Source organism: Equus caballus, chromosome 5 (genome assembly GCF_041296265.1).
Source record: "Equus caballus isolate H_3958 breed thoroughbred chromosome 5, TB-T2T, whole genome shotgun sequence".
Taxonomy (NCBI): domain Eukaryota; kingdom Metazoa; phylum Chordata; class Mammalia; order Perissodactyla; family Equidae; genus Equus; species Equus caballus.
Genome location: NC_091688.1, coordinates 96,342,531 through 96,369,346, shown reverse-complemented (window position 1 = coordinate 96,369,346; position 26,816 = coordinate 96,342,531). Strand labels below are relative to the sequence as shown.

General features: G+C 38.2%; 1 protein-coding gene and 1 long non-coding RNA gene across 5 annotated transcripts in view; one reads left to right on the top strand and one right to left on the bottom strand.

Moving 5' to 3' along the window:
* PTGER3 (prostaglandin E receptor 3) overlaps positions 1-26,816 on the bottom strand; it is a 244,471-nt gene that overhangs the window by 45,895 nt on the left and 171,760 nt on the right. For 3 of the 4 annotated variants that reach the window (XM_005610497.4, XM_023641854.2, XM_001499286.7), the window contains one exon: positions 26,124-26,377. The exons of the other annotated variant lie outside the window; for it this stretch is intronic. In XM_005610497.4, coding sequence (XP_005610554.1) covers positions 26,357-26,377 — 21 coding nt within the window. In that variant the 3' untranslated portion in view covers positions 26,124-26,356. Of the gene's footprint in view, positions 1-26,123; positions 26,378-26,816 lie in introns of those variants that run through there. 4 annotated transcript variants of the gene reach the window in all.
* Positions 1-26,816, top strand: part of LOC111773622 (uncharacterized) — a 73,677-nt gene that overhangs the window by 1,386 nt on the left and 45,475 nt on the right. The gene's annotated exons all lie outside the window — the stretch shown is intronic.

Below are 26,816 nucleotides of genomic sequence, written 5' to 3'. Positions count from 1 at the left end.
GTTCACAGATTAGAAGCAGGAGCTTCTGCATGATTATGTTTTTCTCTTTTAGGTATATCATTGTTTTCAGATATTCTCATGCAGGTTTACTTTGTCTGAGGTGAGATTCAGACATTGGACTTTTAAGAAAGTCTTTCCAGGTGATTCTGATATGCCAGTGTGGAGAACCACTGGAAAATCATTGTTTCTCCAAGAGTTATACTCATAGTTAAGATCATTTTAGATGATGATGGATCATTTTAAATTTCAATAGCTATGGTTTTTTAATGTATATTAGAAAAATAGGTAAGTAGCCCATGGCAATTATTGTTTAGGTCAAGTAAAAGGCTATAAAAAATGGGTTCATTCAGAACAGATTATCTACCCATGTATGTATCTACCAATACTATATCATCTATCTGTCTATCTATCTATCTATCTATCTATCATCTATAAGAGTAGTTGGCAAAAGTTGTGAAGGTAGGATTTAAATGATTGAATTTTGGAAACCCTAGGCTGATTTATGAGCCAAGAGAGGAAATATAGAGGACCAAGGAATTTGGAAAATAAAAGGTTTTTTTTTTTTTTTTTCCTGATAAGACTGAAATGAAAAGCAAATAATTTAAGGATAAAAGTCATATTTCAAGTACTCTTTATCAATTGTTCTTGGATCAAGATATTTAAAAATGAAAGAAGGATGTGGTGGGATTGACACCGTTTTGTGTAAACAAGACTCACTGATACTCTCGCCTGGGTGAATGGCCAACCATCCGCTCTGTAGAAGTGGACTGGATTGGGTTGACCATGAGATGACAGTTCAGGCACTACTGCCACCTGTGAGCATTGAGACCATCCATAATGTGATAGGAAAGGGGACAAAGAATAATCCCCAAGCACTAAATGATGCTTAAAATCAACATGGATCAGCGGCTATATTCATCGGCTCCATAGATGTCACCCTATCCAGTCTAAGAGCAGTGGCTTGGCATATGGTGAGTAGTTCTGTGAGTATTGACAGAAGATCAGTGATGGCAGGGAGAAGAATATTAGAGATCCCAAAGGTAACTAATTGCCCGTCATTGATTGAGCAGAAAAGTCAGAGTGACACAATAGTTTTCTCTTCTGAGGCCAGTTTAACTAGACAGCAGTCACTGCTGGAGGGATGCATTGAGGGGCATTCCAAGGATGAGGCTGTCTCATGTGACTCGAGAACATTCTGATGAGTTAGTGAGGCCAGTCAAGGAAGCTGCATTAAGGAGTGGTGGTACAATGGTCATATTTTCTGTTCGTGAAAATGGTTAGTCTATTGTTCAAAGACAAAGGATCCAGCACAATGATCCTGGTCAGGGTGAAAACTGACAGTTTAAAACTAATAAACTGTGCTGAGAGAAGGGTAGGTTTCTCACAGCACTGGGTCAGAGAGCACACACGGCTTAGTGCTTTCTGTTTCTACTTTCACAGCGCATCAACTCCTGACTTTCAGTCTTGCACTTTGTTCCGTAGGTCAGTGTCTGCTTATTCTTTAATCTATCTGGCTACTAACTGGGGTAAGTTCGGAAATAAAATAGATTTAAAGAGCAGTTTTTACAGCTGGGTGCCCCTGAACATTGATCCATAATTTAATATAACAACAAATAGGTTAAATGATGGCCCCAAGTCTCTCAGCCATGGTATACTCATCTCAGCTGTCTTTTTTCCAAGAGAACTTGGGTATCTTGTTCTGGGAGGGAAGCCAAGTACCACGGCTAAATGACTCTCGATCGTGTTGTTTAAGGATCTTGTCTTGTTGCTGAAAACAAATTTTATGGTTACCAACCTTAGCTACCATAAAGAGTTGACACCAGGGAGCCATATGCTGGGGTGAAAGTATATATACATGAGTTCTCATCAAGATATTTCTTTTAAGGAGATGTTTCCTGATTGGAACTTAGTGTACCAGCCATACTGGTGTGCAAAAAGACATCATTTCTCCTCTCAACATCTCTCTCTCTCTTTTCTTTTTCATTCATGCATTTAAAAATATTATGACTCTGTTATAAGCCAGGCACTCTTTTAGACCCCAGCAATATAGCACTGAACAGACAAAATTTTACCTCAAGGATCATATATTATTATTTCAAACAAACACGTTTAGTCACACTAGAGAGAGATATGTGAAATTAAAGGGAAGTAAAGGGAACAATGGGGGCACCTAGGAGAGGTGGGAAGTGGGACATCAAAGAGGGCTTCCTGGAAGAAGTAACATCTTGGCCTTAAACCTAAAGTCCTGAAACCTAAAAAGGAGTAAACCAAGTGAAGTGAGAAGCTGGGATATAAGCAAGTGGAGGAAGAGGAGGGACAAAGGTCCAGGCCAAGAAAGAGCATGTCACTGAAGGCACCGAAAGTGTTCACTGTGACTAGAATACAGGAGTGGAGCAGAAAGGACGCGATTGTTGATTGCACCTGAGGTCACATAATGAAGCATTTTGAGACCATTTTGAGTAGGATGAACCTGATCTTGAGAACAAGGAGGAGGTATTAAAGGGCTTCACACTTGGTTTGACATAATCAGATTTGCGTTTTAGAAAGATTTTGCCCTCCTCTTTTTCTTTCTTAACATACATATGATATGTATTATGGAATATATCAAGGTAGATTGAACTTTTTCAGGGACTTGTAGAAAAGTCTAGAAGCAGCTCGGTAAACTCTAGTGGAAGACATATAAATCATAAATCAGGTACGTGGCACCCAAAGCACAATGAATATAACAATGATCCTCTGATAACCTTTTTCAGAAAATACCCCTGATTTACTCCCCTCCATGGTAATATCATGGGCATCTCTCATTTGTCTACAAGATCTGTTGTTAAATGGAGCAAAGAAAGGACTCAGTCGACCTCATCCTGCTGAATGGAGTCTCTTAGTTGTAAGTGACAGAAATCAAACTCAGCCTAGCTCTGCAGGAGTGGGGATTCTCCCGTTCCTCTGTTGGAGGGACTGGAGTGATTGGAGGCAGAGATTTGGTTCATCTTTCTGCTTATTGACTTTCTATCTCAAGCACTGTTATCCACAGGCAATGAGAGAGAACTGCTGGCTTTTCTGATGTCTTAGATTAGATTCTCCAGAAGCAGATCTTGCAAATATTTATTAGGAAGTGTTTCTGGGAAAACCTGATAAGGGAGTGGAGACAGGGTCCAGGAAAGAGAAGGAATCTAAGCAAAGGTGCAGAATGAAGCAAAGCCCTTCAGAGGGGAACTTAGGCTCAATCCCTCAGGGGGACTCTTGAGACGGAGTAGATCTCCCCTCGGCATTGTCCAATAATCAGGTACCTGCTGGTCACTAGTTAAGGGCTGCTCCCAGAGAAATGTGAGTTCCCAGGCTCTTCCAACCGTAGGTGTGCACATGCGAATCTAGCATCCTGAGGACAATCTTCCAACAAAGAGAGGCAGGTGTATGAAAACAGTAATGAAATCCTTAAGGATGTGGATGAGGCATTAACAGTATCTGCCCATCTTCCTTCACTTCTCACCACACTTTCTTACTCTGCCCACCTCTCTCAACAGTTTCTGTTAAAAAAAATCACAGACTCAAGTTTGATTGACAAGACTAGGGTCACGGGTCTGCCCTTTCTTTCCATCACCATGACAGGTGGTGGTGGTGAGATTTTATACTTGGTTTATGTCATGTGTCTATCTGCAACCAGAGTGAGAGGACATCAGCAGAACAGAGGCAAAGGGTGCTTGGCAAACAACTACCAAATATGTTTGCTAAGCTCCCTGCTTATAGTCTCCTTTGAGTCTCATATTTTATCCTAAAATACCCTAAAATAGCTCCCTGAGGGAATGGCCAGGGGAGATAAATCCAAAGCACTGTCTGGGTTCTTGGTTGCAAAAATCTGTAACTAGGTCTGGTTAGCTTAGGCAGAAAAAGAACTCATAGCTCACAGAAACATAGAAAGCCTGGAGAACCAGGATGGGCAGGAATTAAGGGAGCTAATTTCCTGACACAAGAATGGGCTGGCAAGTGCCATCACCACCACATACAACCACGACGAATGCCGGGACCTCCACTGCAGGGCACTTGCTGTGGGGACCCCATAACACCTGGATGCTCAGTTTCATGCCACTGGATGCTGTCCGCCTCTGCAGTTCTAACTGACCCTGTATTCACAATAAATATATCTTGAATATATTTTGTTTAAGTGCCCTTATGAGTTGGATAGAGGGCCATGTGACCTGGAAGAGAACACCAAATCCATTTACCAGCTCACACTCTGGAGTTCTCAAATTGAGAAAAAGTTTTGGAACTCTTGACAAGTGCATTTTATTTACACTGGCTGTCTTTTATCTTGGCTCCTGAAATTGCCTCTAGGGTCCATGCAGTCTAGGAAGAGGTAGCACTATATTGTAGTTGATGCTTAATGTACCCAAATACCAAGGAACATCCAAAGAATCATCGAGGGAACAATATGTTATGTATTTTCTTTCCTGAACATTTGTTTTACTGACAAATGAACATTTCTGGAGTTCTAAGTAAAAAAAAAAATGATAAGCATACTTTGCATACTTGTATGCTACGAGTATTGTAATATTACAAGTATTAGCATACTTGTACACATTGTAGAACTTCCTTGAAAAATGAAAGCATCCTGAATCTCCCTGGAAGGGAAGAGAAAAGCACTGCCTGCTCAACCGCTCTGGGCTGTTGGCACAATTGTCATGGAAGTGAGATTGGAATCAGGAGCCACAGCTGCGCCTCGTGTCTTTATCCCCTCCCTCAGAAACATGATTCCTCGCTCACTCTTTTCTGTTGTCTACATGGACTTCTCTTCCCTTGGCTGGTCTTGGTCCCCCTCTCCCTGTGTCATCGCATCCTTTCACAATGCTTCAGCTAGTGTTTTCAGGCAGTGGACTCCCAAACCTCTATGTCCACACCTGGGCTGCTCTCTTCTCATCTCAGGGAACAGCACTGCTATTTACTTTCCCATGCTAGAGACCTGAATGTTGTCTTTGCCAGTGTCATCTATCTTACCAGATTCTTGAACAGTTTGAACTTGAAAGGGCATAAAACTTAAAAGGTTGTAGTTTCTTTCAGAATCCCTGTTTCGAACAGTGCTAAATTAAATCTCTCTTTCCTACCTCTTAAGACCACGTGGGGAAGTTTTGGTTGTTTGCATAACATAGTCTTGTTCAATTTAAAACTCTAGTCTGACACCCCATTTAAGTCTCATACTTTCCCCTCCCCCAGCGCCGACAGGTCTTCACGTTGAGAGACGCCATGGGGCAGAAGGTTAAGGTCTGTGCTTTCACCCCCTCCTCTGCCCTTATCAGATTATATAAGAGCTTTTCAGGTCTCTCTCCAGAATCCCTCTGCCTCCCCAGACATATGAACAATCCTCTGTTGGTTGTCACTCTTCCTCTGACACTGTTCTTAGAAGCACATGTGAGTTCTTCAGAGTTCCATTCCCTGACACGAGAGCTCTGGCTTAGCTCAGTCTTATTGACCCCAATCCCCACCCTGCGATCCCTGTCCATCATTTCCTGTGCCTGCACAGCTTCTTGCTGCTGTGTTCAGGGTGATACCGGAGGCAAGAAGACCTGTTGGAAGGCTATTATGATAGTCTAGACAAAGAAATGACCTGAAGTAAGGAACACTAGTGAGAATAACATTAGCAAAATTAGCATTAATAGCTACTACTTATTGATTCTCTTAGTGTAGCCTAGAACTACCCTACATTCTAACATCTTCCCATAGCAGCCCTGCAAGGTAGGGGTCATTTCCCACATTTTAAAGATGAAACTCAAGAAAGTTACATATTTTGCTAAGGATCTTAAAGGTAGTAAGTGGTAAAATTAAAATTTATTTGTAAAGTTTTTCTTTTTTCTTCTCGCCTACATTTAGTTAAAATATAAATTCCTGGGACCAACTCTATATTTAATGTATCAGGATCTCCAGAGAAGGGTCCAGGAAATGTATATTTTTAACAAACATTCTATGTGATTCTTTTGGTCAGGTATATTTGAGAAACATTGGCCTACAACGTAATATTGAAACTTCTTAGCTTAGTCTTTCATAATCTTGCCCTGCCTGCTTCTCCTGAATGTTCCCTTCCAGCCCCCAACTCCAACAGAATCTTCTATCCATATCAGTCCTCTGACTGTTCCCTGGAAATGCTATGCATTCGGTGCCTTCGACCTTTGTTTGAGCTCTTCCTAATCTTAGGAGCCAGAAAGGGCCAGAGGCTTGTCTGAGGAAGTGACATTTATGTTAAGACCCAAAGCTTGAATAGGAATTAGGCAAGTAGAGAAGCGGGGGTTGGGGTTGGGACAGAGGAGTAGAGAGTGTCAAAGGAATAGCAAGTGCAAAGACCAAGAGGAAGGATGAAGGCTGATGTGTTCGAGAGGCCATCGGCCTGTACCTCTCTTTTCTATCCCATCACAGTGTGTCTGTCCAGTGTGTCCCACTCCTTCTGCGCTGCTCACAGCATTCTAAGTTGACAGGTAATAATTTGGTGAAACCCTAACTTCCCAGGCCATGCCCAAGCCTCAGAATTGTCCTCTCCTGGTTTCCCTGAAGCAAAAAGACATCAATAGGCTAGTCTATACTAAAGTGTTAAAGCTCTCTAAGACGTGATACACTCTGCCTTTGGTGCTGTTTGTATTGACTAAGAAGCTTCTGGGTACACCAAAGCTTAAATCATGGAGTGATTTCTCTGTAAGTAGGGATTTCAGCCCTTTGAAAGGGCATTTCTTTTGCTGCAGGGAGTTGGGGTGATGAGGCAAGATTATTCATGCCCAATAAAAATGACATTGTCTGAAGGAAAGCTGTGATTTTCTCAGGGTTGTTGGCAACAGTAATAACATGGAGGACTATCTCTATGATTTAGTATGAGCTGCAACATAATCATTCCTTGTTCATTAGCACAATGAAACAAAGTATTTCCTTTCTATAAAGATCAAAACTTTGAAACTCTGCTTCGAAAGTGAGAATAAAAATCTTCAGGACTTGACTACATTGAATACAAAAGAAGAATTTTTATTCTTCTTTGCTGAGCTGTGCTTAACCTCTAGTCAGATCCTCTAGCCAAAGCAATCACTTTCTCAGCTGTGAAAGCTTTGTTCCAGAGCTCCCATGCGTCTGGGGAGGGCAGGGAGTTCTGATGCTTGCTGTGACATCCATTTGCTCCTGAGAGAGAAAGACAAGATTCAAATCTTGTAATGTTATGTCTAACCATAAATAGATGTTGCAAAAGCCACATTTCTCAGTATTAAAAGGTTAAAGGGAGCCTTGAGTAGTCTAAGTAAATGTGGGTTCTTCAAAATGAGCTGATTAAATTAACATGGAATGCGGAAGCATTTGTCAATATTGCACATGTTGTCTTAGACTGGATTAATGAAAGATTCATAGGAGCTCCACTTCAGTTGGCTTTGCAAATTTGAGTCTCCTTTAAATGATTGTCTTCTTTGTTTGTGTAAGCTTTTACAGTTATTCCAGCTCCGCTCCAGGCTGTCAGCTCTCACTTCTTATTCTTGCCAGTATATCCAACCATTTCTGGTCTACCACAATTATCTACCTTTTTATACTGTAAGTATTTACATGTTTACATATAGCTTGGCTTATTGCAAAATGATTTTGAACCTGTTCAATAGATTGGATAGATTAGATGCTAGACTTTATGATCATTTTTGGTTGCTCAGAGGCTATTAAACTTTCAATATTTTCATTTGAAAAGTGTAAATATTCCCTTCAGATTTTTAAAAAAGTGTTCTAATTCTTGCACAAGGTGTGGCCTATTTGATAAGCTGGTTATGTCTGTTGCTGAGATGAAAGTCTAATTCAAAATGCAAAAGTCTACAACTGTTACCAATCAAACCGACTGTCTCTTTTGTTAACTAGCTGTTGGGTTATGTGTAAGCTTCCTGAGAAATCTCTAAATGGAAATTCATAGTCCTAGAAGGTCTGTTAGGAATGTGGCTGTGTATTTAATGCTCATGCCATCTCTTGTGGCAGCTGGGGCCAGATGCATACAACAGAAAGTCATTTCTCCAAGTGCAAATAGTGTTGAGACTTTCAGGCCCTCCTGGGATTAGCAGATAATCTGTAGATACTTGATTTAAATTGGTTTGATTTAAAAGCAAATAGAGCTGGCAATAGAGATAAACTGTAAGGGATATTTTAACTGCTAATAACTGGGACTTGCATACAAACCACAGTTTTTGAATATCCAATGATGATAGTCAAACTTTTTCTTAAAGCAGAACAAGAAAATGCAAAATCAAGCCATTACTGAATCATAACTAAATGTTTGTATTTCAAATCACTATAGTGTATCTATTTGTAATAAGTCATAGATTAATGACAATAATGCCTGAATTGTAAACTAGATTCCCTTCCCCACGTTATCCACATCAGAGGAAAGTTCAATTGATACCATTTATTCATTTATTCAAAGAAAATTAATTGAGTTCCTAATATGGCCAGAAACCATTCGAGGCATCATAGATACAGAACATAATCTCTTCCCTCAAAGAATTTACCACAGTCTAGTGGTATAAATAGTCAAAAACTCAACCCTCCCAATGCAATGAGATATATGCCATAACAAAGATATGCAGGGGGCATTATGAGGCTATAAAGAGGTAGCATAGAAGAAAGGCACTTACCCTAACCCAGGAGGAGGAAAAGAAGGACTTAAAATCTCCCTAGAGGAAGCAATGCTTTTGTTGAAATTTGAATAAGGACTGAAGAACTACAGGAGGAAAGATGGAAAGGCCATGTTCCAAAGACAACATTTCATCTAGTGTTTGCTCTTTACATTGCATATTAATTCAGAGTAAACAACTAAATATTAAAATAGAGTACAAAGCAGCAATATATCAAGACAATGTAGTGTTGGCTCAAGAGTAGGAATATGATCAGAGTTCAGAAGAGATAGCTCAGAAATTCTTCTTATTACATATCATTACACTTAGGAACTTAATGGATGATTAATGAAGTATCACAAACCCATGGGGGATGAAATAGATGATTAGATAAATTCTTTTGGGGAAATGGATAGTTAGGGACAAAAATCAAGTTCATTTTCTCACTATAACATATGCCAAAATTAATTCCAGATGAAAGGTAAAATTTTATACAAAAATAAAATCGTTAAAAACCCCAAAAATATGAATGAATTTTAACTCTGCCTAATAAGATGAAGAATAGAAGGGTAGATATTGATATAGTGGACTTGATTAAAAAAAATCTATATATACAAAAGTTATAATATTTAAAAGTAAACAGTAAACTGGGAAAGTTATACCAAAAAATATACCACAATTTACATATATATAGTATAAAAACTCACTTCCAGTCCAATAAGAAAATCTAATACTACAATAGAATGGGCACAGAGCATGAGAAGTTTCTCCAAAGTGAAGCACTTACGACTGTTAAATACATGGAAAATAGAGAAAAGCCTCCGGAAAGGCAAAGTGTCTTATCAGCTTGGGCTACTATAACAAAATACCATAAGCTGGGTGGCTTCAACAACAGATGTTTATTTATCGTACTTCTGGAGCCTGGGACATCCAAGATCAAGATGGTTGGGTTCTGCGGAAAACCCTCTTTGAGGCTTGTAGATGGCCACCTTATCGCTGTAGCCTCATATGGTGGCGAGAGGAAGAAAAAACAAGTCTCTGATATCTCTTCGTATAAGGGCACTAATCCCATATGGAGGCCCCATCCTCATGACCTCATATAAACTTAATTACCTCTCAAAGGCCCCACCTCCTAATGCCATACCATTGGGGACTAGGGCTTCAACATATGAATTTGGGGGGGAGGCAAACATTCAGTCCATCACATAATGTAAAGACCTCTGAAAATCCATTCTTCCAGAAAAACAACAAGAACACTGGCAAAATAATTGTCAAAATCAACTTTTAAAAAATTCTGTAAAATAACCAAAGGCTTGCAACAGTGTGAAAATTTATTCAAGAAAAACAGATGACTTTGGACAATAGTGAGCTTTATGGTGTTTTAATTTGCCTTATTCCCATTCCTCTCTCCTCAGCTTTTCGGTAGCCTTGAAAACCAGCAGCCTCAGCAACATGGTAGCTGTGAAAACCAGTAGCCTAGCAGCCACTGGAGGGAGTAGAAAGAGTTCAGAACTTCCCCAAAAAACCCATTTCCAGAGAATTGTCATTAGGTGGCCTGAATGGTCACTCCCTGGAAAAGCTCTTTGCAAAGCTTGTCTTTGTTTGACTTAACTCAAGTCTCTCTCAGTAAGGAGATCCCTATCTCCAGGGCAGTTGTCTAAAACCATCAGCAGCAATTGTCACAGATGTCATAGGCAGTAACACTAGAAGGGACAAACAAAAAGTTTGCCAAAGTATTTAAAAGGAAAATCTGGGGAATGAAAAGCTCTGACATCCCCAGGTCTAGAAGGCCAAACAAACGTGCAATGTTGTGTGCATGGCCAGGAAACACCTGAAAAGGTCCTAATTCTTACCTCTGGCTGATCCGGAGGCTCCACATAAGCCAGAAGTCAAAGCTAAGGTAGAGCTGTAAACTACCAGAGTGTTTAACACAGACCCTAGCACCCAAAAGAGCACCTCAGGAAAGACTGGAAAACCTACTTGCTCAAAAGATTCAAGGAAATCTATCTAATTGTTAGCTGACCACTAAGCTAATCAAGCAGAGACTAGAGTGGCCACACAACACAAAAAATACAGACTTTAGACACTTAGTCACAAAAATCAGTAAACAAACAAACAAAAAACCCAATAGCAACAACAACAATAACAAACAGACACAATGATAAACACTGAAAAGGAGAGTAATATGATTTTAAAAGTTACCACATGGTATTATTTAGAATGTTGAATTGTCAACCAAAATTACGAGACATGCAATGAAAAAAATTATAGCCCATACACAGGAAAAAAGCTATCAGTAGAAACTGTGCCTGAGTAAACCCAGATGTTGAACTTACTAGAAAAAGACTGTAAATCATCTGTTATAAATATGCTCAAAGAACTAAAAAAAAAAAAAACTATGTCTAAAGAACTAAAGGAAAGTATGAGAACTGTATCTCACCAAATAGTATCAGCAAAGGGACAGAAATTACAAAATGAAAACAAAAGTTCTAGAGTTGAAAACTACAATAATTGAAAGGGAAATTTCACTAAAGTGGCTCAACAACAGATTTAAGATGGCAACAAAACCAACCAACCAACAAACAAACCATGAACTTGAAGACAAGTCAATTGAGATTATTCAGTCTGAGGAACAGAAAAAAAAATATGAAGAAAAATTAACAGAGCATCAGAGACCTGTAGGACACCATCAACCTTACCAACATACATGTAATGGGAGTCCTAGAAGAAAAGGAGAGAAAGAATATTTGAAGAAATAATAGCTGAAAACTTCCTAGATTTGATGAAAAACATTCATCTACATATCCAAGAAGCTGAAGGAATTTTAAGTAAGATAAACTCAATGAGATCCACATCCAGACTCATCATAATCAAACTCTTGAAAGACAAAGATGAAGAGAATCTTGAAAGCATCAGAGAGAAGTGTCTCATCACATACAAGGGATCGTTAATAAGATTAACAGCTGATTTCCATCAGAAATCATGGATGTCAGAACACAGCGGGATGGCATATTCAAACTACTAAAAGAAAAAGCTGTCAACCAAGAATTCTAGATACAACTCTCTCTTCAACCAAATAGAAAATAGAAAAGAAAAGATCTTACTAAAAGTAGTTTTAAAATTATAAATTTCATTGGAATTTACCCAATACAACAAATGAAAGAATTTTATGGAGACAATTTTCAAACAGTAAAGAACACGTAAGAAAATCTGAGTGAATGGAGATCTATGTCTTGTATACGGAAGACTCAATGTCACAAAGATGTCAATTTTTTTTCAGAGAACAATAGAAGCTAATTCTAAAGTTAATACAGAAGACTAAAGGAATAAGTAAACCAAGACACATTTGAAGAAGGTTTGGGGTACCAGATATCAAGATTTATTATACAGTTATAGGAGTTAAAATAGTTATGTATTAATGTAAGAACAAACTAAGTAATGAAGTAGAGAATTATAAAGTACATATTAGGAAGGACTTGATATCAATGAAATACATTATATATAAATAATATATAAATATAAATTTGTAATATAATAAATAATTACAATAAGCATAATATGACATCTAATCTACATAATTTAAATATAAATGCTTTATACACATATAGATATATAAACAATATATAAAAGATGGAGATGATGTTACAAAATGGTGATAAAAGGACAATCTATTTAAAAAGTGGTGTCGTATCAGTGGATTTTCTTGGAAAAAATAAAACTAGGTCCCAACTTCACCCAAAACACAAAAATGAGCTCCAGAGACATTAAAGACTTAAGTACGAAAAAATAAATCTTTATTAGAAGAAAAAACAGAATAATATATGTTGCTACATGGTAGGTAAGTTATTCTTAAATATTACTCAAAAACACAAGCCATGTGAGAAGACTGATAAATATGTTGAAATTAACATTTAAAAATTTGTATGTCACAAGATATGATAAATGAAGGTAAATGAAAAGCTGAAGACCTGGGAGTAAATAGTTGCAATATGTATTCAACAAATGATTGTTACCCAGAATACGTAATGAACTGCAAATCAATTTTCAGAATAAATAATTTTGTTTACTTTTTAATATTCTTTCTTTTTTCTCACCTAGGGCTTCTCTAAGAATCTGAACTAGAAGAAATAATTCTTAGCCTCTTAAATTCAATTCTTTAAAAATGGGTTAATGGTAGTATCCAATTCTTAGAAACACTATCTTTGACTGTTTACCCTACAGTTTAGAATACAGAAACTGGACATTTTTTTTATTATGTGCAAATGCAAGGAAAATGCTTATTTTAATTAAGGCAGATCAGATCCTTCCTGTCAGAAGATTTATGTGGTGCATAAACATATCTTACGTGTGCTGTGATTAAGTTAGTTGTCTGTATCTTGGTGCTGTTATCCTCCTGTCATTGGATTTAATTATATTGCATTATGACTGGTAATTAAACAGAACAAAATATCATTACCTCATTAGTTGGTTTTATAAGGCCTTGAAAACTTTTCCTAAGAGCTTATGTATTTATTACAAGCAATCACCACTATCATCAGTGCTCCTTGAATTGTTTCTGGTAACCGAGTTGTCAGGTATACATTCATCAATTACTTGGAATTTAAGCTCAAACGATTTGGGTGGATAAAGTCCTCCTATTCAACCAGGTAGATGACCACCATTTTGTATCAGTCATATTCTTAAATTTGTTCTGTTCCAAATGGGGTGCTGAAAGCTCTACAGCAACAACCAGCAAACTCATTTTGACTGAGTTGTCTGTGATTATGCAATTAACAGAAGTTGCCATTTACAATCTGCTGGTTTGGGTCTTCCGATGAATCTTGACTCTTCCAGGAGAGTGCATCTTGTAAATCTTTCTATGATCCCACAAGCAGTGACATAAGGGTGAAAATATGCTGACTGAAAGGCACTGTAGTGCCTGGGGCTATAGTTGTGACCACAATCCAGTATGTGTACAGTTGTGAAGAAATTACACACCTTTCAGCAAAGCCACCTCCCAGTTGTATGCCTTTACTTCTTGCAATGACACTTGCTCCTCGCTCCATCTTGATGGTCAGAGTTTTAAGCAAGTCTCCTTTTTATCAAATCCTACTTTTTTCAGAGAACGTAGAACCTATGTGTAGAGATGCCCTATTGCATCCCAGGAACTATTTTGTATATTATGTGTCATTTAAATCTCACAATGACCTTGTAAGTAGGCTCTATTCTCACAGTTTTACAGATCAACAAACTGAGACTTAAATAGATAAGATATTTTGCTTAAGAGAACCTTGGTAGAAAGTGGCGTGTCTAGTATTTAAGCCTAGTTCTTTTTTTCTGGTTCCAAAGCTATTCCCATTTCTTTCCTATTGTGTTGACTCTCAAGAGATTGTTTGTTGAAATTAAATGGCCCTCTGATATCTATTCCATGAACACTGAGGTTATTTGTAATGTAGAGATGTGGATGTTGCACCAGCAAGGATGTCTATGGAACCCCTCAAGGAATTGTGAGGATGAAATTTTAACAACTTGATCTGGAAGTTGCAAAGGGTTTATATCCTTCTTGGATAGTTGATATTTACAAGAAGAACTTTCTCAGGTGGAAAGAAGCTGGGCGTGAAGTGAAAGAGAATACCTTTTAGGATTCACAACATTATGATAATTCAGCTGCATATTGTAGGTCAGCTTTTTGAAGTGTGTATGTTTCTCTTGTTACTTACTAGCTTTTAGTGCAGATTTACTAAAATATGCCAAATTTGTCTAAGCTTTGCTACAGAGTATTATAAGAAGAGTATTACTATTATGCTTAAGTCAGAATATTAAGAGGAACCCCAAAATCTCTCCTCAGGCTCATCCTGATACATTTTTCCTTTAAGCAGGTTTTGCCATGAAGTTACTCATAGAATTAGATTTCTAATGATTGTGCCCCCTAGTTTGTAGAAGAAGACAGATATTATTTTCTCTAAATTTTTTACTTTGAATTAATTTTAGATTTACAGAAGAGTTGTAAGGGTAGTATAGAGTTCTAGTTTACCTTTCATTCCAGCATCCCCTAACATTAACATTTTATATAACTATGGTACATTTACCAAAACTAAGAAATTGCTATCAACTAAATTCCAGGCTTGTTTAGATTTCACTAGGTTTTCCACTAAAGTTCTTTTTCTGTTCCAGGATCCAATTCAGTATATTGCATTGCCTACATAAAAAGGTGACAGTTTTCAATGTTGAGTAGTAATAACTGCAAAGATGCAGAAGACTCAGACAAAGGTGTTGTGGATGGAAGAGAAAGTCTATTAATCAACTCCTCAAAATCCATGGAATAAAAAGATTCTTTGTGTCTCTCCACTAGGAAACCATATTGGAAGACCACCATGAGTCTCTCCCATTGCCCCATTATTTACCTCTCTGAAGGATAAGATTGAGGGGAACGTCATTGTCATAGAAGACAACAGTCTCTTGTTCCCTTTCCAACATGTCTTCATGTCATCCCTGCTCTCCTCTTTGCTGACTGTACCATACACTAAGCTCTCTGCAGCAGGACCTTTTGCCTCTGCAAGAAGAAACCCACAGAGCTCCAGCTGGTCTCCCTGAAAGTAGATGGATGAGTCAGTTTACGTTAGGTGGTATAGAGTAGAAAAATCCATTTTGAGCATTTTTTGGATGAAAAATCTACTGTTTTGAGATCTACATTCCATCCAGTTCCTGTGTTTGTTTTTCACACTGTTTAGAATGCAGAGAGCACAAAGGGTGTGATCAGCACTGTGCAGAACCTCCAGCAGAGGTCAGCTAGTGTATGGTTTGCTTTTTGGCTTCGTGTCGTAAAAAATGACACAGATTGCTAAAAGTTATCTTCTTTTAAATGCACAATTAAGAAAGTTTACAGTAAAATAAAGCACCGTTATATCATGAAAATTCCTCATGCAGCAATTTAGCAATCACGTGTGTAGAAGTGTGTGTACATACATATATATACATACATATTCTGATTAAAACACCTCTTATATGTGTTTATGTGTGTATATACTGTGAAAATTAATAAACAGAAACTTCATTTAAAATGGAATTTGGAGACCAGAAGGGGAGCTCTCCTGCTCTATGACAATAGCAGAGCCCAACAGAAAGAAGACAGACTTCCTCTTCTTGCCTAGCAGCAGCTCAGCCAATGAAAGACGTCAAAACTCAGCCAATGAAAAGTCACTATACTTCGGACTCCCAGTCTCCTCCAATGGACTCTTTGTTTACAATAGCCCTCCCAACTTTCTCTTCCCCTCTATAAAACACCTTCTCCTTCCCTTGTTGCAAGGGTCTTTCATGTGGCTTACCATGGTTCCTGATGCCAAACTGCAATTTTTTGCTGATCCAGAATAAACCTATTTCTGCTGGAGAAGTAACTGGCTGTCTATTTGTTTAATGTCAACAATACATATATATATATATATATATCTCCACGTGTGTATATAAACACTTGTGTGTATACATTTATGTGTATATATATATGTAGACATAAGTGTATCTTCATGTATGTATATATACACCTTCACATACACATCATATACATATACATATTTTAGCTTGCATGTCATATATTAGTCGGAATAGGGTAGGTTGTGCTGCACTAACAAAAACTCTCGAAATCTCAGTGGCTTAAGCCAATATAAACTTATTTCCTGCTCAAATTATATATGCTTGGCTGGTTGATGTGGGGCCCAACTCCACAGTCGCTCAGGAACCCAGGCCAACAAGGACTCTACTATGCGGCAGCTGCACCTTCTAGAACAAAAGCCCCCTCAATTGCCTGGCATAAGCAAACAGAGCCTGAGTAACTAAACATGAGAGCTCCACAGACTCAGCCACGCAGAACTTTCAGTCACAATTTAATGGCAGAACTAATCACAATGCTTCACTCAACTTCACGGAAACCAATAAACACATCTTCTAGGTGTACAGAAGGGGAGTAGAATAAGGTATTGGTGAAGAATTATATACGATGTCAACCACGTGGAAAAAACTACCTATTTGAAAGAAAAGAAGTGTTCCTCTGTCATATGTCAGGGTAAAGTAACACAGGGGGCTGTAACAAACACTCTAAATTCCAGTGACTGGACACAATCAAAGTTTACTGTTTGCTCATTTGACGGCATAATGCAATTGGGAGGAGGTCCCTGCTCCAGGAAGGCAGATGGGGACTTTAAGGTCTAATATTTTGTGACATATGATAAACACTGAAAAATGACATCAATAAAGAGGGAGTTCTATTTTACTTCTAGATTCAGAATGTAAGATGGATAACACAGACAATGCGACTGCTTTGTGCCACAAGGTTTGGTTCCTTGACAAGTGCAGCAAGCAGTCCTCTTAAGGAGCTAGCTCAGACATTAATGCCCTTAGTGCTCTGAAGTGCTTTACACACTGCTCTTTTGAGGGTAGAAAATAGCATTCTGATATGTAAACAGCTTTTTAAAGAATAACTTAGTCATCCTGGCTTATGTAAATAAGGCAAGACCCGTCATAAAAGGGTTTTTAGAGCAATTTTGTTAGAAAAATTTATCTCCTCAGCTTTCCTTCTTCCTTATTCTCTCTCTTCCTCACCTTATACCTACTTTTTAAGCCTTTCAGCCACCCCAGCACAGAAAGCTTGCTACTGACTGAAGTCGTGGGCACTTGATATTGTCTGTGTCCTTGATTTACATGGTCCAATTCCTGAGCATCAACAGCTTGAGGTTGGGGTAATTTGTCCTCCCTTTTCTTAAAAAAACCAACAAGAGAAAAGTAGTCTAGCTCAGTAGTTATACGATTTGTAAATAACTCTCACTTTCAAAATGATCCAAGATCCTTGAAACTTCAACCAGGATTCATTTGAAATGATGTGGGGTCATTTAAATATGCCACGGAACTCAGAAAAATATATACAAATCTCTTTCACAGCTACATTGTCCTCATACCAGTAATCTGGATTCCTATTTTTACTGCCTCTCCGCTTGGTTGAATTTAGTTGCTGTGCCAATGTTCAATGACTAAAATCACGTGAGAGCCGGCCCTTGCTTGGCTCCCTTCTCAGTGCTGTGCACTCACATCCCTGTGGCTAATTGCAGGGTAGAAACCAGGGTAGCTGAACAGGAACAGACCCTGGGGACTCCATTTTAGAGCCTTTTTATACAAATGACCTGTGTCTAGGCAGAAGAAAAGACGGCTAGAAACAATAATCCTCTAATTGAAGTAAAATGGGAATTATAACTAATATAATCTCAAACAAAGGCAATGACAAAATGGAATACAATTTATCCATAAATACAGGGCACCAAATGAAACACCTGGCCAATTCAATTATTTGGTATCATGTGACCTGAGGCCCTAATATGTTAGATGAACCTAATAAGACAGATACAGCATAATGGTAAAGATCATATATTCTTTTTTTCTCCTATATTCTCCAACATCAACTAATTGTGGATTAAGAACACATTATTTGACTTCTCTGAACCCATTTACATCCTTTGAAAAATTACTGGGGTTGGATTAGTTGTCCTCAGAGTTACTTTTAGCACTAACCATTTGACACATTTCTCATTCTGTGATACTTATGTCATCAGAGCCTTGGGAGCAAACAGCTTTTCATCTTTTCCAGTTGATATAGAACCTCTGCTTGGGCCACCCATCTTTGCTCATCATGCTTTAACAGCATACCACTGGGTTTATGGTCTTACATTTGGATTTCTCCTTCTTGACCTCTGGATGCTCTTCTGTAGTATTTTCAGCTGAATAGTCTTCCTTGACAGATTCTGGGTCAGCTTGCTTATTCCTTGTCTATGTTCCCAGTTGCCGTCTCATATAAAGAGGTTAAAATGAATCATGAATAGGTTGGCGGTCTTGTCTGCCACCTGGGAGCTCAAATTCTAAAGTGAGACATTTGAGTTTTGAGCACTTAAGACTGTTGTACACATTAAAACATATTTTTGAGGGCATAAGTTATTTGCCGGAATGCTTGATTTAATCCTCTGTCCTCACATTGTTTCAGAAAACTACTGCATTTTTCATTCCCCTCTGTGTTCAAACAAGTGAATGATGGTGTTAGTGATGAGGTAGAATATAAACAGGCTCGGCACTTCCCTAGGGCATATTTCTTCAGTGCAGCCTGTGAAATCCTTAACTGTGTCAATGCTGAGAGACCAGACAAAGGCGCACTTAATCGATAAATGCACTGTTGCAAGGCAAGACCAGATACGAGTTTCACATAAAGCCTTTGCACAATGCTTGGTTGTTCACTCATCTCTGACACTTTGAGCACAGATGTTGAGAAGAGCAGTTGTGTAAAATCAGATTAATATATCATGAAGTTTCCATTATAAAGAGATGTCAGGGGAAAGACCATCATTTGAACTGCTAGAAATAGAGGGAGAGGAAGATCAGGTGATGATGGAACATATCTGAATTCCAGCTCTCTCAAAGGAAATTTACTGTGATTTCTGTAAACTTTTTTCCTTGTATTTGTAACATACGCTCCTCTTTGTCTCATGTCTCATGATTTATATTCCTCCAAATAACTATAAAGTCATTCTTCATTTGGATTTGACTCTATGGAAATTCTCTGAGCATGATGTCATCTCAAGTGTTAAGAGGATGTTGGACTTTCTTAAGATTGTACTAGAGGATGCCCTCTTAATACTATGTAGAGAAGAAAATTCTAAGAACAAAGAGTGGATTCTCAGAAGGGGCTCAAACACTTGTGTCTCTTCACTTGGGTGAGGTAGATAGGCTCACTCCATAAGAACACATGCCAATGTCCTGCTCAGCCAAGCTCAAAATGACATGGGTAGCAATGTAAGACTATTCTCTGATGAGGTGCAACTGAATTTCTCTAAATTGTTCTTGTATTACAAAAAATGATGAATATTATTTTAGCGTTAATTTAAATATCGACATTCAAATTTTAAATAGTCCAGTGAGTATAAATATTCATCATGGTTACATCAACATTCTTGGACCATAGTTAATATTCTCCACATTTTCATGACCTTCTGGATGCATATCAGTCAAATATAGAAAAAATCCTAAACCAGCATGCTTGGTTGTCAGGTTCAGAAGGAAGAGAATAATGATCATGGATTTTGCCTGTGCCTGGAAATTCCCAGCTCTCTTGGGAAGCTGCACTCTACTTGAAACAATTTTTTCATCCATTCTATTATACATTTCATGCTTCCTACCCTCCAGGTTCTGGAGGTTTGAAGGTAAAGAAAGCATGGTAATTCAGGGCACAGTCCATTCCAGAGTAAGTTCTTTAGTCTGATTTAGTCTGAAATGTCTGTGCGCATTCATTCAAAAATGTTTATTTTGCCTTAGCTACATACCAGGAACAGGTGCTTGGGATACATCAGTGAATTAAATAAAGACTTTAGCCTTTCTGTAGAATACCTTCCAGTGCAGGAAGGCAGAGAATAAACAATAGATGTAATAAAAAGCAAATTGTATAGTGTGCTAGGAAGTGATAATTGTGCTAAAAAAGGAAACGAGCATAGTAAGAGGCATTAATAGCACACTAAGGGGGGCAGCAAGGAAGGACACGTACAGGTGCAATTTTAAAAGGGCTTTTCAGGAGAAGCCACAATGAGAAGGAGACATTGGAGCATGGAGTTGAAGGAAGTAAGAGTCAGTCCATGTGCATAATTGGGAGAACATTCAGGGAGAGAGAACAGACAGATCCATTGCCCTCAGGCAGGAGAATGTCTGCTGTGTTTCAGCAACAGCAGGGATAGTTAGTGTGGATGGAGTGAATTGATCCCAGCGTGAATATATGAACATCTTCTAACACCCAGCCCAGTCTCTGTGGGTAGAAGGATTGGGTGCAGTTAGCCTACGATATGATGAAAAAGGAACCAATAAATTCTGTGCACCTAGTATTTGCCTAATACCTTCTGTTATCTTATTTCATCTTTACCTTAATCTGTTGAAGTTGTTATTATAATCACCAGTTTACAAATTGGAGTAATAGCACATAGACAGGTTATAAGACCAAGGCTACAAAGCTATTAAGTCATGGGGCTGAGATTTGATCCCTTCAAATCCTGAACTCTTTTGGCCACACTGCTCACCAGCATTCATTGCTTTGAGGTTCAATTTGTAAACAAAGCAGCTAAACATATCGAAGGATTACTAAAACTCAACTCCAGGGCCATCAAGTAGTGTCATATTGGCTAATAGGACCAGAAGTGACTGTGATTCCCACTTGTTTTCTCCCACTGGCCTATTTCCCAGCACTGCTTTCCTTGTTTACAAGAAGAGAAGCTGTTGAAGGTGACCTAGGTACGGATCACAGACATCAGCTATTGCAGACCGTTGTTTAAAACAACCCGCCAAAGACAGCCATGGGACCAGTCTCTGTGTGGCATTAATGTCCCCTTTAGGTCACATTCCTGAGCAGTCATCTGATAACACTTGCTTCCTTTTCCCAGTATGTAAGCTGGAGTATTCTGGAAGCAGTCAGCTGGGACACTCAACAACAAAACCCCTGCCTGCAGCCTCCTCTGATTCCAAGGGTTCGAATCTACCCATCATAATGTTGTATTTTGACCTCACATGCAGCTCTTAGCATGAAATGTGGATGTTTAAGCTATAAAATTTTGTTTCTGACCAGTCCTTCCTTCCCTGAGGACATAAGTTGTCTGTTTTCTGATAGACTCTTTTGTTACCTGTTTTTGACCTCTCTTATTACACTGAGTAAGAATCAAAAGTTTAAGATTATTTTTGTATGTATGGGTTGCTGCATACATGCACATGCATTTACTCAGTCATGCTCTAGCTTGCTTCAGATAAAGTATGTAAAATGTCTGTATTAAGTGTCATGCAGAAAGACTAAAGTTGAATCCACTGAATTGAGATTTGGAGAGGAAAGCAGTGGTAAGTATACTGATGGGAAAGAAGAGAGAGAATTAAAACCAGTTTTTTGGAGGGCATGGTATAGACAGGATCCTGTGCCTGCAGAGTTTACTCCTTAACTTGAGTTTGTGCTGCTATGGGAGGAGATGGAAAAGTCTATAACCTGGAAAAAACTAGGCCTCCTTGTGGTCAGTTTTAGCACACTGTTCCAAACACAAGAAACACAGATCCAACTCAGATTAGGCCTTTAAGAAAATGGAATCTTGACTTCTGCTTTCTACCGTGTGATAGACCAGAAACACTGAGCAGCCCTCTCAAAGCAGAACAACTAGATGGTGGCAAAAGTAATGCAAACATGCCTTCCAAAGGTATCCCTGGCTGAGATGAAAGTAAGAAAAATCTCCAATGGTAAAGGAGAAAGACGAAGGAGGACACAGGAGAAAGAAGAAAAGGAAGAGGTAAGAGGAAGAAGAAACTGAAACTGGAATAACGAAACCATGAGCAGTGACCAGTAAGCAATGGGTTGCCTGGGATGACCTGGCTGCTGAGGCTCCCATGGTGCTGGGGTGCAGACGCCCAGCATTGAGTCAGCTGCAAAGTGCGAAAGCAGACCCTGAGACTTTCATACTAGGTCAAGACGCTCATAGTGGGCTAAAGTGGTCACAGGTCATTAGCAAGCCTGCCTCGGCTTGGGAGGAAAGCATTCTCGTTTTAGCACCTCAAGCTTACCACCGATCAGGTTCCCCTTTGAAACTCCTGGGCATCTGAAAGGCACTGTTTAAAAACCCCTGCCTCCTAATGAGTCATGATTAGGTTTAATAGGAGGATCCACCCCACAGGGAGAAAATTAAAACCCATCTGCTGTAGTGACAGGGACATACCTGAGCTATTAGGATCTTGCACGTAATTGTGGTCAAGACTGGATGTCCAAAATGATCAGGAAAGCTAAGTCAACAGAATCTTTGCTAAAATTCTGCCATGACATGTCATGTTGGTGTGCCAGTCCTTACATTAATAACAGCAACAAAAATAATACTATAATAATAGCAAATATTTAAGGAATACTTACTTTGTGGCAGGCACTGTTCTAAGCACTTAATAAGAGCAAATGCATTGAATTATCACAGCAAACTCTGAAAAATGTGTTCTTTTTTTTTAAAGATTGGCACCTGAGCTAACAACTGTTGGCAATATTTTTTTTTTTTAATTTCTTTTTCTCCCCAAATCCCCCCAGTACATAGTTGTATATTTTCGTTGTGGGTCCTTCTAGTTGTGGCATGTGGGATGCCACCTCAACATGGCCTGATGAATGGTGCTATGTCTGCGCCCAGGATCCGAACCGGCGAAACCCTGGGACGCCAAAGTGGAGCGTGTGAACTTAATCACTCCGCCACAGGACCGGCCACTGAAAAACATGTTATTATTGTCTTTATTTTATATAGATAAGAAAACTGCAGCCCAGGGAGGTTATGTCCTTGTCCCAGGTTACACGGCTGGTGAGCACTGAAACCGGGAAATATGCATGCTAACACCAGCACATAAGAGGAACTAGATAAATTTTACTGATTTCAATTTCTTTTCTTTTTGCTGACCTCTTGAGAGGTCTTGGCTGGGCTAGGAGAGAATAGAGATCACCTTATTTTCTTCTCAGCATCTTCTAGATCCCAGGACCTTCCGGAACCTGGGCTCTCCCCAATCTGCAGCCTCTTGCCTATGCTCTGTTTTGTGTCCTAGAGTCGCCTGCACTGTCACAGATCATATTTCTTCAAGGACCTTGGGGGAGGCGTGATGCTTTTTCATTGAGAGTCTAAAGGATATTCACAAGGATAAGTGATATGTGTGAAGCACCACAAATATAAAAACTAACACCTGTCCTGGTTCTAAGTAGTATGGTAATGTGAGAGACAAAAATGATATTTGTTATGAATTTCAATCATCTCTTTAATCCAGGTTTGTTTGTTTGTTTAAGAGAGAAATTATTGGAATATTTGAGGATAAAAACAGAAGCTCTAAATTTTGCTAATTTTAGGAAAAAAGAATTCAGAACTTGAGTCACAAGTAAATCATTGCCTAACATATACCAAGACTTAATACAAAGATTTATCAACTAGCTAGTTAAATAAATGAGATGAAACTTGTAGCTGCTAAATTAATAGCAAGTAAGAATAGATTAAATTTACATGGAAATAAAGCTTTTGGAAAAGGTTATGAAGCAAGAAGCTTACCTGTCCCTTCTTATATTGGCCACTTGTGAAAATGTTTTCACTTATTTAGTAAACCAAACAGTGAGAATTTGTAGCAAGAAGTACAACCTAAAGTTAATATAGTATTACATTTATCATTAACACAAACAAAGACTTTGGACAACTGAAGCACCAAACCACCAAGATAATTAATTTCTTCTGAGTGTGATATAGACTGAACAGAATGGAAAGTATAATGATTTTTTTTCAAGTAAAATTATCAGCCTTTTGCATTGTGCACTGCACGAAACACTAGTTTAAGGGCACCTATTTCTGAGCCCAAAAAGAGTCTAATGATTTCCCAAGCAAACGCCCCTGCCGTACAAGGGTAAGCTAATGAAGGTAGAGTTTATGAACCTTCCTCCAAGATAATTTGCTTTATTAAAATAACCGAGAGCCCTGGAACTCTGAAGAAAGTCAGTCATTTTTCAAATAAAATCACTCATATTTTTGAACAATCTTAAACACTACATGCTACTACGTTTCTGTCTGTCTGACTCATCATTCAGAATGTAAATATTATTTTTAGATTATAATTCTGCTTTAGATAAAAAAAAAGTATATTGGATACAAACTTGGACTGGCTATGTTATCCCTGGCCAGTTATTTCTTCCACGTTTATTATTGTAATTACCACACCCCTACACACACTATTCTTTGTCTAATGCATTTTCCTGTAAAAAAAATTATTCTAGATTGTGAAATACATACTTATACTTGGATGTTGTCATCCTCTTTGGTCTATTATTATCAAACATTAAAACATTACTTCTATTTCAAGAACTTCAGTAAGAAGAGAACAAAATTGGGGGCTTTGCTCATGAAACCGAACAGATGCCTATGTTTAAAAACAAAATAAAAAGTAATGGAAAGTTTAAATTGGAATCCAAATAAATAACTCTAAGCATTTACATCTGCCTTTATTTCTCGTCTATACTTAGAAAAAAGAGGAAGATAGAAAAGCAAAAGAAAACCTCTAGCTTATACATTTTAATTTAAGAAGTTGCAATAACTAGGTGTCAATATTTAAAACAGCATTGCTTCCAACTCACAAACTTATAGAATCTTCCAGAGAAATTTATGCATTAACACCAATTTTGTGTACGGAGGCAGTGCGGCAATATGATCTGGTATGTCCTAGAAACTTTTCTTTTTTTCTAAACTCATTATGACATCTACTAATCTCAATATATTAACATCTTCATCTCAACGGTTTCATTTTGCAGTAACTTCAAATTCTTATCTCAGTGCATAGTCTATGTTGATAAAATAATTAGAATTTCTTTTTCCTATCATCCATATCAGCACCCATTGCACCCATAAATTTTGTTCACTGCCCTCACCAGACTTGCAAAATCCTGACAAAGACATGGAATAGGGAAGGTCCAGAAAGAGGTAACAGACGTGCTGGGAAAAGGAAAACATCAGTTGAACTGAAACTCATATACGGAATGTGATTGTATCTGACAAACCGGTAGCCCACAAAAGCAGAACACTTCTGCTCTTAAAATATATTTGCAATGAGTGTCAATACTTTGAAAGAAAAGATGTTCCATCAAGAAATTTGAGTGTTGGTCATGGGGATGAGGGGTAGTTAGAGACCAAGATTCGGGAAAGTGAAAAGGTCAGTATGCTGCTTGTTTCCCAAGATGTTTCCATGGACAAAGTCTGAGCTGTAGGGAGAGAAAGGGTTATTGAGATAGAGAAAGGGAGAGGTAGAGGAAGGGGCAGAGGCAGAAGGAGAAAGAATGAGAAGAGGGGATTAACAGAGAGTTTATGAGAACTTATTGTATTCAATAGGCACCAAAAACAGAGCATTATTATTCAGAACATATTTTTAAAACCTTTGCAAATCATTAAGAAATTGACATAGAACCCAGGAGAAATTGTCAATTTTATAAACAAGCCAGACACAGAAGAAAACCAAATCATCAATAAGACTTGGAAAGATTCTCAACTTCACATTTCAACCAGGAAAATGTAAAATAAACAATGAAATATCATTTCACACCTATAGGGTTGTAAAAAATTAAAACATCACAAACATTCCTGTAACTACACACGGGGGAAACTCTCATTCGTGCGGGCGTAACAAGATGCACAAGCCCTTTGATCTAGTACTTCGACTCCTACGTATTTATCTTAGAGAACCTCATAAATGTGTGCACAAGCAAACATGTACACAAGTGATTTTTTTTTTTTTGCAGTGATGCTTGTCATGACAAAATGAAATAATTTTCCTTTGGCAGGGGACTGACAAATTATGTTTTCTTCAAACCATGGAATACTTTACAGCCGTTAAAATTAATGATGTACAGCTTCATGTTTCAATATGGATAATTCTCAAGAAATACAATTTTGAGTAAAGAAAACCAAGTAGAAAATCACACATGTAACAGGAAAACATATATGTAAATATTCTCCACTCTCAAAACAATAGGATACAGATTTAATGGATGCATATACATGTAGTAAAAATACAAAAGCACGCCTGGAAACAGGAGATACCAACTTCTGGATAGGGATTACCTTAGGGGAACATGGGGGAGAAAGTGAAAGGGAGCAGGTTGGGAGGTGGGATGTTTCTGTGATGTTTTCTTTCTTTAACAGAAAGAAAGTTGAGGAACTTCCAGTGATGTGATCTTGGAGCAAGGTAGGTTTTTAATTTCCCAAAAATTCCTCCTGAAAAATAAACAAACCAATTAGGATGGCAAGTGAGAAATCCATTTACAACGTCTAAATAAAACTGGAAAGCAAGACATTTCTACATACTTCAGATCATGAACACAAATGATGTCACCTGCAGCAGTGGAACAAGAACATGATTGAAGCTGGTGGCAGGAATAATAAGAAATGGGGACAACCCATGTACCCCACAAACCCAGGGTTCAAAAACTTTGCCAACAAATATCCACTTCTAAGGCAGAAGGAAACATGGGGAGGGGGAAAGCATGGGAAGACATCTGAGAATGCCCAGTGACACTGGGAAAAGTCCCCAGAGGCTCCAATTTGCAAATGAATTTAAAAAACCTCATGCAAGCATGAAAAAAAAATCAAAGTTCTGAGTTAATTTCAATTTATACTTAAATGACCATACAATTAAGTCACCATTTAACTTATA